The sequence below is a fragment of the Herpailurus yagouaroundi genome, unplaced genomic scaffold, assembly GCF_014898765.1.
Source record: "Herpailurus yagouaroundi ecotype Mexico unplaced genomic scaffold, PumYag 67569, whole genome shotgun sequence".
Taxonomy (NCBI): Eukaryota; Metazoa; Chordata; class Mammalia; order Carnivora; family Felidae; genus Herpailurus; species Herpailurus yagouaroundi.
Genome location: NW_024420375.1, coordinates 2,360,979 through 2,376,688, shown reverse-complemented (window position 1 = coordinate 2,376,688; position 15,710 = coordinate 2,360,979). Strand labels below are relative to the sequence as shown.

The 15,710-nt window shown below is 42.0% G+C and overlaps 2 protein-coding genes across 24 annotated transcripts in view; one reads left to right on the top strand and one right to left on the bottom strand.

Moving 5' to 3' along the window:
- ARR3 (arrestin 3) overlaps nt 1-12,068 on the bottom strand; it is a 14,108-nt gene extending 2,040 nt beyond the window's left edge. For 10 of the 14 annotated variants that reach the window (XM_040467791.1, XM_040467792.1, XM_040467796.1 and 7 more), the window contains exons 1-12: nt 11,206-11,223; nt 10,935-10,972; nt 10,620-10,650; nt 10,221-10,281; nt 9,977-10,021; nt 3,834-4,033; nt 3,650-3,709; nt 3,402-3,469; nt 2,623-2,758; nt 2,350-2,434; nt 2,016-2,088; nt 1,481-1,618 (exon numbers count right to left, since the gene is read on the bottom strand). In XM_040467791.1, coding sequence (XP_040323725.1) covers nt 1,481-1,618; nt 2,016-2,088; nt 2,350-2,434; nt 2,623-2,758; nt 3,402-3,469; nt 3,650-3,709; nt 3,834-4,033; nt 9,977-10,021; nt 10,221-10,281; nt 10,620-10,650; nt 10,935-10,972; nt 11,206-11,208 — 938 coding nt within the window. In that variant the 5' untranslated portion in view covers nt 11,209-11,223. Of the gene's footprint in view, nt 1-1,480; nt 1,619-2,015; nt 2,089-2,349; nt 2,435-2,622; nt 2,759-3,401; nt 3,470-3,649; nt 3,710-3,833; nt 4,034-9,976; nt 10,022-10,220; nt 10,282-10,619; nt 10,651-10,934; nt 10,973-11,205; nt 11,224-11,936 lie in introns of those variants that run through there. The other 4 variants (XM_040467795.1, XM_040467799.1, XM_040467805.1 and 1 more) reach the window with 4 other exon arrangements.
- PDZD11 (PDZ domain containing 11) overlaps nt 1-14,425 on the top strand; it is a 24,949-nt gene extending 10,524 nt beyond the window's left edge. For 4 of the 10 annotated variants that reach the window (XM_040467813.1, XM_040467806.1, XM_040467809.1 and 1 more), the window contains 2 exons: nt 10,165-10,269; nt 11,225-11,427. In XM_040467813.1, coding sequence (XP_040323747.1) covers nt 10,165-10,269; nt 11,225-11,248 — 129 coding nt within the window. In that variant the 3' untranslated portion in view covers nt 11,249-11,427. Of the gene's footprint in view, nt 1-3,228; nt 4,358-10,164; nt 10,270-11,224; nt 11,428-13,483; nt 13,525-14,288 lie in introns of those variants that run through there. The other 6 variants (XM_040467816.1, XM_040467810.1, XM_040467815.1 and 3 more) reach the window with 4 other exon arrangements.
- The last annotated feature ends 1,285 nt before the right edge of the window (nt 14,426-15,710 follow it).

Genomic DNA, 15,710 nt, shown 5'->3' with positions numbered 1-15,710 from the left:
TTATTCAGTCCCTCAGTCCCTTCCTGTGCACCTTTTCTAACAGGCCTCCCATGCTCTAATCTCTCCTACTCATGGAAATCACATTTCTGCTCCTTACATCCAGTTTTACCATGTCACCCTCTGCTCAAGAACCAACATCTCTGAATATAACTACTTTCTGCTTGGCTTTCACGACCCTTAACAAACTGGCCCCACTCAGCCTCTTTAACCTTTTCTGCCCTAACTCCCTAACACCTGGGATACAACCTGAGCAGACCCAACCTCTCTCCATACTCAGAACATGCCATGCAGATTCCCACCTTTCTGGCCTTTGCCCATGCTGTGTTCCCAATCTGGAATGCTCTTTCCTTCCTCTGTTGCTATCTAGATCCTGCGCATGCCTTAATATCTAGCTCATTTAGTCTTCTCCGGGAAGCCCACTCCAGTTATGGTGTCTTCTTTTAACTTCTGTTGAATTTCTAATCTGAACCATGTGTGCTATCATTTAACCTTTCGATTGCTTTTGCATTCCTCTTTGTTCCCCATCTAGGCCATAAATTGACTGAAGGCAGAGCATATCTAAAACTTCTTTATATCCTCCCATATTACCTAGCATAGGAATGAGCATGTAACAGGTACTCAGTGAAAGCTCACTGATTGGAAAGTAAGACACAGAAAACTGTATGATATTGGGAAAGTCTCTTCATGGCTCTGGAATACTGATCCTTTATCTATAAAATAATGCTGTTTGGATGATTTCTAAGGGTCGGTCTAGCAATGACAATCTATAGTTATAAGATTGATAAGGCATGGAGAGGGGCAGGGGATGATGAGCACTTGTCAGATGGTGGCAGATGGCTTTTGGTGGAAGACACATCTAACCCTAGGGCTTCTAAAGGTATAGGGCCAAATGAATAATTGGATAGAATTCTATCAATTCCTATTATATCATTCTCCTTCTTTGGCCCTTTTCCTCCTTCATTTCTCAGCTCCTAGCCTTTTCACTCCATTTCTGTCTTCACTAGAGAGTAGCCACTCTAGAGATCATGGCACTACAGCCAGATGACACATAGTAGAATCCTTTCCACCTCTGCCACTTATTAGCTGTGCAAATTTGGACAAGTCCTTTTGTCTCTCTGAGCCTCAGGGTCCTTAAGTGTAAAATAGAATAAGAACACATATCCAGCCTACTTTAATGGGATTCTTACAAAGATATAGTATATATATAAGACTTTGTGAGCTGTGAAATATTAGACAACGCAAAGAATTTTCCTCTCTTTCCTTTTTTGCTGTCTGTGACCTAAGCCTGGCATTGGTCCCGTGGACATTATTTAGCTTATTCTTGGCCCTCAGGCCTGCAGGGATCTCTGAACACTGGCCTAGAACCACTTAAAAAGAAATAGGTAGACTTCATTGCAGGTGAAACCTCAGAACTGTATACATGGCATGCAGAATGGGTCATAGATAGAAAATGGAGGCTGGTAATTACATTTGAGCTTACATTGTGCTAGAGGCCAGATTAGTATCACCATGCTTGAGTTTGCCATCCAGTGCCAGGCCCTGTTTCTGGCAGTTGGCAGCCAGGAGTGGGGTTACTGCGAAGCTCTTAGAGAAGTTGGAGTTAGCAGCTATAGTCTCCCTTTAAAAGGAGAAGAAGAAAAGAACTTAGACTAGGCTTGCCAATTACATGTACTTTCATTCCCAAGAGTATCTTGCACAATTCCACAAACCTACTGGAGTATCCAGGAGAGCTGGCATGCCTGACTGTGCAGAGGGGGAACAATTTGCTCTGGTGGGAAATCCTTATGCCCTTGACCTCTCTCAGCATTTTGATGGTCCTGTTATGGGTATCCTCCCTCTAGTTCTCCTGGGAATCCCTCCCTTTCTCTACATCAGCCCTCACGTTGACCTTCCTCAGTCCTGGGCTCTTACCCTCTTCCTTCTTTCCTGAACCCCCTTCTTTGCTTCCAGTCCCTGACCCTTTTCCCACCAACCCACCCCTTGGCTCTCTGACCCCAGCCCCAGTGCCAGCTCACGTGAACTCCTGAATGAACACGGTCTTGGTGTACTTGTCTAGGGAATACAGGACAACGTCTGTGATCTGGTCGACTGAACAGCCAGGAAAAGCACATGACTATAATCAGTTAGTCATCCTCAAGGTCCCAACTCACCACCCTCAGATGTGACCTTATTCATGGCTACACTATGCATGATGTACTAAGATATGCTTATGGACAAAGATATGTATTTTGATAAGCCTTCATTAAAGGGAAAGTCTAGATAAATTCAGCCTGGATAGGTGAGGCAGGATTTTGGAAAAAGATGTGTGGATTAGGGACCAGGTGCAGAGGGATAGGAAAAGAAACTCACCTGAAATCTTGATTTTTTTGATGACCTTGTTGGTGCAGTTGTTGATAGAAACATTGACAGAGATGGGTTTGCCATGGTAGTGAACCTGGAGCAGGAGGAGAGGCTCATCATGAGGTTGGAGGGAGAACACCCAGATCAAGACCTAGAATTCTGTTTCCTTAGCACTATTGCCACCCTGGCTTCCATCCCTGTCTACCCAAGTAGGAAATCAGTGAAGAATTAGGGTTTCAGAGGGCTTGCAGGGTAGGGGGTAGGAAGTGGGGGGTCACAAACCTCCCTGTCCATCCAGGCCTGGAGTTGTAGGGGCTGAGATGACAAAAGGAAGTGGCGGACGGTCTGGGCACAGGGACCAGGGCCTGGTTCCAGGGGTGCAAACTGTACTTTTCGAACCACCAGCCGCACAGAGTCTCTGAAGAGAGGCCAAGAGGTCAGCCAGAACATCTCTGGGACTCATAGAGCTCCATGCCAACCCCATGGCCCAGTCCTGGCTTGGGGTTGGGGTGGAGGTGAGGTAAAACCTCCCTCAGAGAATTCCAGTAGACCCTCAGTGTTGACATCTAGACCGTGGGTCAGCAGACTATGGCTCACTGGCCAAATCTGGCCTGTTTTTGTATGGCCCAAGGCTGAGAACGGTGATTACATTTTTAAATGGTTGAAAAAAAAATCAAAAGAACGATAATATTTCATGGCATGTGGAAATCATATAAAATTCAAATTTTAGTGTCTATAAATAAAGTATCAGAAGACAGCCCGGCTCATTCATTTACATACTATCTATGGCTGCCTTTCACACTCCAATGGCAGAGTTGAGTAGTTGTAACAGAAACAGAAACCATAGGGCTCAAAAAGCCTAAGCGTTTATTTTTTGGCCCTTTACAGAAAAGTCAGTTTACTGCCCTGGAGCAAAGAAGAGAAGTCAGAGGGGGATCGGAGCTGGACATCTGAGTTGGTAGCAATGGTACTATGGAGGTTAGAAGCTGGGCTGTTTCTGTCCTGAGATCAAGATCTGTTTCCTGGCACAGACAGGGACTCTGGAGAGGACCAAAGACTACCTCTTGGAGATTTTCTCCTCCAGGTTTTCAGCACAGAAGCTCTTCACTTCAAAGTCAATCCCACAGGCCTGCAAAGGTGAAGGGGCCAAGAGAACTCACTTCTAACACTGCCTATCCTTTCCTCTTGGGTCTATAAGGAAATGCCTGACCCCATCCCTTAGCTGTCCATTTTGCCAGTCTTTTTCATTTGTCCCTCTGTCCTTCATCCTAGCACTGACTATCCCTCTTTCTCAGAACCCAGACCTCACCTTTCCCGCATCTTCGGGACCTGGCTGCAGTGTCACCGAACAGGGCAGGTTAACAACCATCTAGGGGATCAGAAGGAGGTCAGCAAACAGAAGAAATAGGGATCCCCCCCCACTTTGTTTTCCTTCTGTAGCTTCCTCTCTTAACATTCCCTGGAAACCTTGCCCAGGATTTGGGGGCCAGTACCTGCAGGGTAAAGGGGTAGGCATTGTCCCCCAACTTTTGCAGCAGTCGCTCCTGTAGTACTGTGAGGGGCCCCTGGGTGCTGGTGGGCTCAGGTGGGAACACTTGCTGCACCTGTACATACAGATCTTTGCGGAATGTCAGACCGATCACGTCCAAGTCATCATGGCCATAGCGAAAGGCACATGTCAACATGACAAACACTGCAGGCAAAGGAGGAAAAGAGAGTGAACTGTCATGCCCGAGGGAGAAAGGAAGTTCTTAAATGGCTCATAGGAAGACATGGAGAGACAATGTAGTATGATTGAAACCATATGGCCATGAAGAAAAGGATAAATACATTTGACTACAGTAAATTTTCAAACTTCTTTTCTTTAAGAGTCTTTATAAATACTGAAACAAGCAAAAGCCTGGGAGAAAATATTTGCAACATACGTAACAAACAAAAGTTTAGCATTCCTAACCTGAAACTAAGGTAACACTGTGTGTCAACTATACTTCAATAAAAAAGCTTCACCTTTGTGATACGTAAAGAACTCCCACAAATCAATAATTGAAAAATACCAATATAGGAGTGTGCAAAGAATATGAATAAGCTCTTTGCAGAAGCACAAAATAGAATAGCCGATAAGACAGGAAAACATGTCCACTCTCATCAGTAATCAGATAAATGCAAACTAAAACCACAATAAGATAACATTTCACACACATAAGACTGTGAAAAAATTTGAAAGTCTGCCAATACGAAGTGTTGGTGAACAAGTGGAGCAACAGGAGTTCATTGCACACTCCTGGTCTGAGTATATATTAGTACAACAACTTTGGAAAACTGGCACTATCCAGTAAAACTCAATCTGCTTGTATATTATGACCTAAGAAGAATTTAGAGGAACTCTTGCTCATATTTATGAGGAGATTCATATGAGAATGTATTTGCATCAGTATTTGCCATAGCATAAAATCGGAAATAATTTCAATATCTATCAATCAGTCAATGAAAGAATGGGTAATACAGTTATGGTATGTTCCTATAATAGAATGCTAAGCTGAGCTTAAAATAAGTGAACTAGCACTCCATGTATTAACGTGGGTAAGTCTCAAAAACTATTGAGTATTAAAAAAAGCTAGTTTCAGAATGATATGCATAATCTGATATTGTGTATATGAAGTTTAAAAGCATGTAGAGCAATCGAGCAATACCAGAGCTTCTCACAGATACATAACTATGAAGTAGAAGTATAGGAACATCAGAGGAATAATAAACACCAAATGCGAGATAGTGATTCCCGGGGAGGAGGAGAGGAGGACGGAGGAGAGGAGGAAGGGGAATGGGATTAAGGAAGGACACATGGGAGACCAGTTTGTTTCTGTAGTTCTTTTTTAAAGCTAGGTGGTGGGTACAGGGTATTTATTACATAATTCTAGGGTCAGACTATCTGGGCTTGAATATGACTTGTACAAATCCCTCGAGTTCTCTGAGCCTCAGTTATTGCACCTGTCAATAACAGGATTGCACTACAAGCTCTCCATATGTTCTTTAGCCTTCACAACAATCCTCTGAGGTATTATTATCTCTGCTTTACAGGTAGAGACAATGAGCTCAGAGCCATTAAGTGACAGCCCAGGATTTCAACCCAGGCCTTTTGACTCCAATGCCCACGCTTGTGCATGCCCAATCTAACTCATAGGAATTAATGTGAGGAGTTGACGTATGAGAAATCACTTTGGAAATTGTAATTATAGATTTGAATGACGATCATGATCATGGGAATATTGGCAGAAATTGAACAGTTATAAGTGAACTCATGCTTTGCAGCTGATGCCTAAAATTAGGGGAAAATGAACTATGAGGGCTTCAATGAAGAGTGGGATGGGGTACAGAGGGCTACCTGTCCAAGGACAGAGTGATAGAGATTGAGGGAAGAAAAGATGTAAAACAGGGGTTTGGAATCTTACTTCTATCAGGAGCCCTGACCCAAAGGAAAGAAAACTACCAACAGCCACACACTAGTAGAAAGCAACTTATTTCAGTATTTTTAAGAGATCAAAATTATCTACTGAACAGCCAGATTATCTGCTTCTAAAATTAAGCACAAGGAAAAGGAATCTATATTCAAAAGATACAATGAGGACTGAGAGTAATGATAATGGTAGCGTTTATAAGGACTGGGGCAATGGGCAGTCTCATGTACTGCAGGAGGGAGAGTCAGTTGAGAAACAATTGATTTTGTAAGGCAGTTTGGCAATAGAAATCTTTAAAAATGTCTGAATGCCCTTCGGCCATTGTTTTCTTCTCTAGGCATTTAGTCTAAGGAAATGATTGGACCAATACAAAGGACATATATATGTTTGTGTACACACACAAACACACACACACACACACACAGTATATATTTTACAGGGTTATTTATAATAGCAAAAAATGTCCAATGATTGAAGGTTGGCTAAATATATTATGGTACCCCCCATGCAATACATTGACATAGGTGAAAAAGAAGATTAGAAAATATTTATAATATAGTCTATTAAATAAAAATATAGCTATTTTTGCACGGAAACTATGAATGAATAGGAGCTAAAATATTATTAGTGATTATCTTTGAGTGACAGGATTGCAGTCTCTTTTTACTTCATCTGTACTTTTTAATTTTTCTACAATGGAGACATACTTAACAATTTTCAAAAGATATGACAAATTCCCCCCTTGGTTGTCAATTACAGCCAATTAAAGAGGGAGAGAAAGTGGGGCACCTGAGTGGCTCAGTTAGTTAAGCGTCTGAGTTCAGCTCAGGTCACGATCTTGCGATTTGTGGGTTCGAGCTCTGCATCAGGCTCTGTGTTGACAGCTCAGAGCCTGGAGCCTGCTTCGGATTCTGTGTCTCCCCCTCTCTCTGCTCCTCTCCACCTTGCACTCTGTCTCGCGCTCTCTCTCTCTCTCTCTCTCTCTCTCAAAAGTAAATAAACATTAAAAAAAATTAAAAAGAGGGAGAGAAAGAAAAGGAAAAGGAAAGAAGGAAAAAAGGAAAGGAAAAGACAGAGAAGATGAGGACAGGAAAAGAGGTGGCCGGAAGGAAGCATGGGGAGGGAGGAAATGAAGATGAGGAATAAGACAGAAAAAGATCAGGAGGGGTGAGGCAGAAGGTATGTATGTAATAGCCCGAGGTGAGGGCGGTAAGCAGATGAATTGTTATTGGCACATCCCCCTGTTTGCAAGTGGGGAGGGCATCACCCCCCTCATCCTTCCTGGTTCTTCAACAGTTTAGGATCATCCTTTTTTCGTGCTAGAAAATAGCTTGTTTTCATTTTTAAAAATTCAACATTCATTTTTAAAAATTCAACTTTAGAATTAAAGTTACTTATGTTTGGGTTTGTTTTACAAATAATACATATTAATTGTGTGAAAATCAGAAACTACAAACAAAAAAATCAAAGCTCTGCCATCATACATTATATTCCAGAGATAACTGCTGTTAATATCTCTTGCACTTGTGGGGTGCCTGGGTGGCTCAGTCAGTAGTGTCTGACTTCTGCTCAGGTCATGATCTCATGGTTTGTGGGTTCAAGCCCCATGTCAGACTCTGCACTGACAGCTCAGAGCCTGGAGCCTGTTTGGATTCTGTGTCTCCTCTATCTGCCCCTCCCCCACTCTTACTCTGCCTGTCTCTCTCTCAAAACTAAAAAAAATTAAAAAAATTCTTGTACTTGGTTCCCAAATTTGTTTCTATAATTAAACATAAGGGTACCTTAGCTATTTATGACTTCTTCCTCATTGCCTTTTTGAAATTGAAGTTTTTACCTGAGATCATTGTAGATTCACATGCAGTTGTAAGAAATAATACAGAGAGATCCCACATAGATTTTTGATAAACAACATATCTTTCACACAAGCACATATACTGCCCTACCACTGGCCTTTATCACTCAGTAGTACAGTGTAAGCATGTTTTACATCAACAAATGGAACTTGATAGAAAAAAATGTCAGAAAATGTGATGCAAATATGGGGCACCTGGGTGGCTCAGTCGGTTAAGCATCCGACTCTTGATTTCGGCTCAGGTGATGATCTCACAGTTTTGTGGGTTTCAGTATGTCGGGCTCTGTGCTGATTCTGCAGAGCCTGCTTGGGATTCTCTCTCTCTATATTTATCTCTCTGGCCCTCCCCAGCTCGTGCTCTGTCTCTCTCAAAATGAATACATAAACTTAAATTATTAAAAAAAATATGATGCAGATAAAATTATCTTCAAAAAAGTAGAAAAAACATAAAATAGCTAAGGAACAAACTTAGGAAATATATACAACTTTGGGTGCCTGGGTGGCTCAGTCAGTTGGGTTGCGGACTTAGGCTCAGGTCACGATCTCACGGTTTTAGAGTTTGAGCCCTGGGTCAGGCTCTGTGCTGAAAGCTCAGAGCTGGGAGCCTGCTTCGGATTCTGTGTCTCCCTCTCTCTCTGCTCCTCTCCTGCTTGTGCTCTCTCTGTCTCTCTCAGAAATGAATAAACATTAAAAAAGAGAAATATACACAGCTTAAATGAATAATAATGTAAAACTCTACTAAGGGACATAAAAATGATGCAAATAAAAGGAAAAAAACACATCTTATTTCTAGATCAACATGTATTTTTTAAACTAAACATTTCTTCCTGTAGGTTATTCTGAAGATGTGCTAGGAATGTGAAAAATGATTTAGGTTTTAGAAATACAGAGTAATTGAGAGTCTTACACAAGTTGGTTAATTTACTGGTTATTCCCCAGAATTCCTCTGATATTTAAAACTGGCTGAACTGATGGGGCGCCTGGGTGGCGCAGTCGGTTAAGCGTCCGACTTCAGCCAGGTCACCATCTAGCAGTCCGTGAGTTCGAGCCCCGCATCAGGCTCTGGGCTGATGGCTCAGAGCCTGGAGCCTGTTTCCGATTCTGTGTCTCCCTCTCTCTCTGCTCCTCCCCTGTTCATGCTCTGTCTCTCTCTGTCCCAAAAATAAATAAACGTTGAAAAAAAAATAAAAATAAAACTGGCTGAACTGCTTATCCACACTGTTTGTTTGTTTATTATGTTTATTTTTCAGAGAGAGAAGGAGTGAGGGAGAGGCAGAGAGACAGAGAATCCCTAGCGGCTTTGTCCACACTGTCAGCATTGAGCCCAATGCAGGGGCCAGCGCACACAAACCATGAAATCATGACCTGAGCTGTGCTTACCTGACTGAGCCACCTAGGTGCCCCTATCTCATAATATCTTAAAGGTTATGTTTGAACTAGTATTCATCAATTTGTTCTGAGCCTTTTTCAAGTCAAACCCAATTTTCAATCTAATGGGATCAAAGAGTAAAAATTATTTTAAAAAGAAATGAGAAAATATTTCAATGGAATCTTGATCTATAGTACTGTGGCCATAGTAATGTCTCTTGTTGTTACTTGCTAGAGTTACTGTTTTCTCTGTTTCTTGGGATTTTTTTTAACAGAAAAGATAGGGGGTTTCCTTCCACAGAAGAGGTGGGAAGATAATACCAGAGGTTGCAAAATGGCAATATGAGGGTCATATCCAGCCTAAGAAAAAATAACATTTTTTGATCTATCCAGGCCTTTAAAAATCTTTTAGTTAGTTGCCAACATTTGAAAATCAGGAAATTTGCATAAAAATATGGATTTCTGGAATACTGGATATTTCCATAGCCAGTGTATGCCCATGTTCATTTTAACAATGAAGCAATAGTACTGCTGACAATAATAAAGAAAATCAGAAATTTTAGAAAGAAACTATTTTAAGTCCAGCACACATGTCAATTCTGTGTAATTTTGAAAAATAAGATTTTATTTCTGGTTTAGAAATCTATTTCTATTTCTATTTTGAATATTACTTGGGGAAGAGGTACCATCATCTGTTTAGGATTTGGGCCTCTGAAGGTCTTACTCTGAGCTTTATTTCCAGTTCTTTTCCAACAATCAGAAAATTTGGCCACACTGGGCAAAAATCCCCAGTTGTTAGCCCCCACCAGATGAGGCATCCACAGTTCCAACCACTTTTTGGTTTTCTTATACCCCTCTAGTCTACTTGCCCAGTCTACTCACTCAGGTTACTTGTCTGGTGTGTGTGTGACATTTCAGTTGGGGGTCCCTGGCACATACAAAGGCCAAAAGAATTTTTACTTACACTTTCGACCTTTTAAGTAATCAGGATCAACCAGGACTACACCATCTGTGTAGAGAAGGAAAAACAGCACCCTGGTCAGGAAAAATCCTTAGACTATGAAACAGAATCAATCTCTGAAATACTTCCTCCCATTTTTCCCTTTAATTGGCCTCATCTTCTGCACGCCCCTCTTTTTGTCTTTCTTTTAGTCCCTGGCTCCTATTCCCCTTCTTCCAAGGATCGTTCTCTTTTTGGACTCACTGACCAATGGGATCCACCATGTCCACATGGTCCACGAAGTCCCGTTTCCCCAGGTAGATGGCAAGCTGTTGTGGAACAACTTTGCATGTTATTCTCTTAGTCATCTTTTTTGTTTGTTTGTTTGTTTTATTTTATTTTTGAGAGACAGAATGCAAGTTGGGGAGGGGCAGAGAGAGAGGGGGACAGAGGATCTGAAGTGAGTGAGCTCTGTGAGCCCGATGCAGAGCCCAAACTCATGAGCTGTGAGATCATGACCTGAGCCAAAGTCAGATGCTCAACCAACTGAGCCACCCAGGCGCCCCCCATAATCATCTTTGAGTGGATTTCCCCCTGAGACCTTGAAGGATGTACCCAACTATCCCTTTTGCCCCCTCATTTCCCCAGCTAGGCCAGGTTCTCTCACCTTCCCATTGGAGCAGGTCTTCTTATACACCCTATAAAAAGAAAATCAGGAAGAAAATAGGGATGGTCATTGGGAGAGAAGGGAAGAGAAGAAGGGAGAGAAAAGAAAGGGAAGTGGGGGAGAAAAAGGGAAATATTCCTAGGATTAGAAGAGGCCCAAGGAACATGAAATGGTGCAAAGGTGGAGGTAATTGGAGTAGAATTCAAGCTATAAGTTGGGGAAAAGTTGGAGACTCCACTACCCCAAAGGCAAATACTTGGATTTGGGTAGGGGACAAGTCACAGAATCAGAGAATTAGAAGGAGTTCTTACTTACCTTGACGAGTTGGCCATGGAGTTGATGTTGAGCCTTTTCTGAGAAGAGGGAAAGAGGAGCCTTCCTCATTCATTTGGTCCCTATTTTTGCCCCACTCTGGGATACCATCCAGACACACCTAGTGTGGTGTAACCTTTCCTCCTTAAATACATGCCTCACCACCATCAAGTGCCCTATATTCTCCCTCCTGCCAAGGTTATTTATTCAGTCATACTCTCACCCATCCCAGACACTGGGGGAAAAAAACTATTTTTACAAATTGTTGACTAACCATATTGCCTATTCTCCACAAGGAGCAAGGCTTCCTGGGATAGCTGGAGCACTCTTGAGCACCTTCATTGAGAAGAAACTTGTCTGGAAGGGGGCTCAAGAGAGGCCTCCATCCAGACAAGTATGAGGAAAATTGGACTGGATGAGGCTGGACATCACCTAACACACAGTAGGTGTCAAGATATGTTTGCTAGATACATGAATAAATGAATGAATGAATGAATGAATGAATGAATGAAGAAAAATGGATTCTGTCTGCTTTTGCTCCTGCAGTGGATTCTGAGCCTGAGTTCACCTCATGGTGGCCTTAACTCTCAGCTAAGAGAGGAGAAAGGTGTGGGAGAGAAGGGGTTGGTGTCCTCATGCTCTTGGCAGAAACTTCCATGGAGGTTGAAAGCCTTCCTTGAATCTGTTCATCACTCTCTTCACCTTTCCCTAATTTTCCCAGTGTTATCCCCATCGACGTCCCCAGGTGCTAGGCCTTGGAGTAGAGACCCTGAGAGAGAGGGAGATGTCTGTCTAGTGCTTCTCCTTGATGCATATTAGGTATGGCCTGAGGGGTGAGCTTAAGGGAGATTCCAGAGGTCTCTCACAGGGTTTTCAGCCCAAGTGCCTGCTAGCTGTGTCAAGAAAGGTGCTCCTCAAGTGCTCCTTGATATGTTAATGGGGATGCTAAAGGCAAGGGATATGGGACCTAGTACAGGCTAGAAATAGAGGACTTTGGACTGTTACCTTGGGAGAGAGATGAAGCTCACATCCGTCTCCAGGTCTGGTTGCTATGCTCGCCTCCTCAGCCTCTTATACTTAAGGTCCTTTGAGTTTAGATTGGTGGGGGTCAGCGAAGAAGAATAGAGTTATGGGAGGGGGGCATAAAATACTTCTTTATAAATAGCTCAGGTGCCAAGAATTTGGAAAGCAGATTAAAGACTAAAAGATTAGTGGCTAAAGATTAGCAAGTTCTTGCTGCTGGGACAAGGTGGGGGTAGGTGTTGAATCTGATGGTGTTAAAGTCAGGGGAACTTGCGAAGAAGAACTACAGAGTTTTGGCTTATGAGGCATTGAACCTGAGGACTGGGATCAAAGGGGAGTCAGAGACATTAAAGGAAAAGCATGGTGAGGGATAGAAATAGGAGGACTCAAAGTATAGGCCTTTGTGATTCCGAAAGGAGAGTGTTGTGTCACACACTAGTGTTTCTGTATCTCTTGATCAGTTATTATAGGCCACACAAAAGCCAAAAGTTTGGGAAAGAGTGCCCCTTTCCCAGCCCCACACCACATGGGACTTAGGACTCTTGAAGCATACTGTTCAGAAGCCTTGATTATCCCAGCTTATGTGCACAGCAGGAGTCAATCTCCTGTAAGTGGGGGTGGTGATTGGGGAGGGGAGGTTGAGTGTATTGAGCTGTGTGTGCACATGTTTGTGAGCCTTGAACTTTTCTTGTTGGAGAGGAAGGTATCAAAAGATTCTTGGCCCAGGAGCAGGTTCTCCGGAAAGGATGTTGCATGTGGAGGGAATAGGCAATTGACATTTGTTATCACCCCCACCTAACGTAAACCTTCCCCCTCAGTTTTTTAGTCTCCCCAATCCAACTAAGTCCGTGTTATACGCTCTAAGCAGCTTCACTTGCCTCGTATGACCACTCGCGGAATTAGAGATATTTCTGTCCTACAGCTGCCAGGACCCCCATAGTGGCAGCAGCAATAGTAATCTTCCTTTCTTGGCTGTCCTTCTCATAGGGGCCAGGTCCAGGCTTTGTGGACATAGAGAATGTAGAGACAGAACCTCCAAACTCTGGGGATACAGGACCCTACCCTGCCTCCACCTCCCCATAGAGTTGGCTGGTCTTCAGTATCTATCCATAGATGCCAGCCCTCAACCCTCATTCCTCAGGGGATGGCTATGGCTGTGGCTCAGAGGGCTGGGCCCTCCCTACCTCCTCCTTACTGTGGCTGCCGACAGCTGACAGCTGTCCCATATTCCTTTTGTACAGCTAACTATGTTAACCTTTGCCATTTCTTGCCAGTATATGACCCAGGGGCTTGTATTTTAGTTGCTGTTACTCTGCCCTTCTCAGGGATTTTCAGTTAGAGGCAGAAGCCCAGACTCTGCAGGGACCATAGTGGGACTGAAACTAATGCTGGACATACAGGAGAGTTATGTACTTGCCAAAGTTGGTGTCTGTGGGGAAGGCAAAACTTCAGAATGAATGTACTTTTGGACTAGCCTTCAGCTTATTTTTGTCTCCAGACCCACACTTGAAGCTTTTCCCCTCTTTCAGCTCAGATCCATGGTCCTCTCAGCAGGAAGAGAATAGATCTGGTAGGTCTTTAATTCATTACTATGACTGAACTTAAATCATTATCTCTTTTCTAGGAGTATGTGCATTGCTTGACTGAGGTATAATTTACAAACAGAAAATTACACAAATCTTAATGGCACAGCTTGATATATTTGTATTTACTGTGGTAGGCTAAATTATGGACCCCAAAGGTATACAGTCCTAATCCCTGGAACCTATGAATGTTACCTTATGTGGCAAAAGGGACTTTGCAGGCATGATTAAATTAAGGGTCTTGAGATGATTATTCTGCATCATCTAGGTGGGCCCTAAATTTAACCACTAGTATTTTTAAAGAGGGAAAACTCTGTTTCCGTCTATAGCTTCTCTGTAGCTAGAAGGAAATTGGGCTACCTAAACAAGGCAATATGAGAACTGAAGCAAGATGCTATGTTATTGGCTTTGAAAATGGAGGAAGGGGCCACAGTCAAGGAATGCAGCTCTCGAGGGACAAGGGCATGGATTCAAACCCATAGTCTCTTATGGTCACAAGGTGGCTGTTGCTGTTCAGGTGTAGCCTGGCTGACAACTTGATTTTGGCCCAATGAAACTGATTTTGGATTTCTTACCTCCAGAACTGTAAGAGAGTAAGTACTTTTTTAAGCCACCAAGTCTATGGTAAATTGTTCTACAGCATCAATAGGAAACTAATATACCTGTGTGTACATGCATGTAACCATTACCTGGATCAAGATATATAAAATGTTTCCATCTCCCCCCAAAATTCCCTTGTGTCTCTTTACAGTTTGTAGTCCCCAAAAGAATTATCACCAGCTTCATTTTGATCAAGACTATTTGCATTTTCTAGTAGGATTTATTCCTGGGCTTCCAAGGTGGTTCAATATTTGCAAATCAACCAACATGATACACCACATTAAGAAAAGAAACGATAAGAACCATATGATCCTTTCAATAGATTCAGAAAAAGCATTTGACAAAGTACAACATCCATTCATGTTAAAAAAAAAAACCCTCAACAAACTAGGGTTAAAGGAAACATATCTCAATATAATAAAGGCTATATATGAAAAACCCACAGCTAATATCATCCTCAAAGGGGAAAAACTGAGAGCTTGTCCTCTATGGTTAGGAACAAGACAGGAATGTTCACTCTCACCACTGTTATTTAACATAGTACTGGAATTTCTAGCCACAATCGAAAACACAAAGAAATAAAAAGTATCCAAATTGGCAAGGAAGAAGTCAAACTTTCACTATTTGCAGATGACATGATACTCTATATAGAAAATCCAAAAATTCCACCAAAAAATTGCTAGAACTGATACACAAATTCAGTAAAGTTGCGGAATACACAATCAATGTACAGAAATCTCTTGCATTTCTTTACACCAATAATGAAGCAGCAGAAAGAGAAATCAAGAAATCAATCCCATTTACAATTGCACCAAAAACCATGAGATGCCTAGGAATAAATCTAACCAAAGAGATAGAAGATCTGTCCTCTGAAAACTATAAAACACTGATGAAAGAAATTGATGACACAAAGAAATAGAAAAACATCTCATGCTCATGGATTGGAAGAACAAATGTTGCTAAACTGTCTATACTACCCAAAGCAATCTACACATTTAATGCAATCCCTATCAAAATACCACCAGCATATTTCACGGAGCTAGAACAAACAATCCTAAAATTTGTATGGAATCACAGAAGACCCCAAGTAGCCAAAGCAGTCTTGGAAAAGAAAAGCAAAGGTGGAGGCATCATAATTTCAGACTTCAATTTATATTTCAGAGCTGTAGTAATCAAAACACCATGGTACTGGCATAAAAATTGACACATAGATCAATGGAACAGAATAGAAAACACAGAAATGAACCCACAACTATATGGTCAATTAATCTTCGACAAAGCAGGAATGAATATCCAAAGGGAAAAAGATAGTCTCTTCAACAAATGGTGTTGGGAAAACTGGACAGCAACGTGCAAAAGAATGAAACTGGACCACTTCTTACACCATACACAAAAATAAATTCAAAATGGATGAAAGATTTAAATATGAGGCAGGAAACCATTAAAATCCTAGATGAGAACACAGGCAGTAACCTGTTTGACATTGGCGATAGCAGCTTCTTACTAGATACATCTCCTGAGGCAAGAGAAACAAAAGCAAACATGAACTATTGTGACTTCATTAAGATAAAAG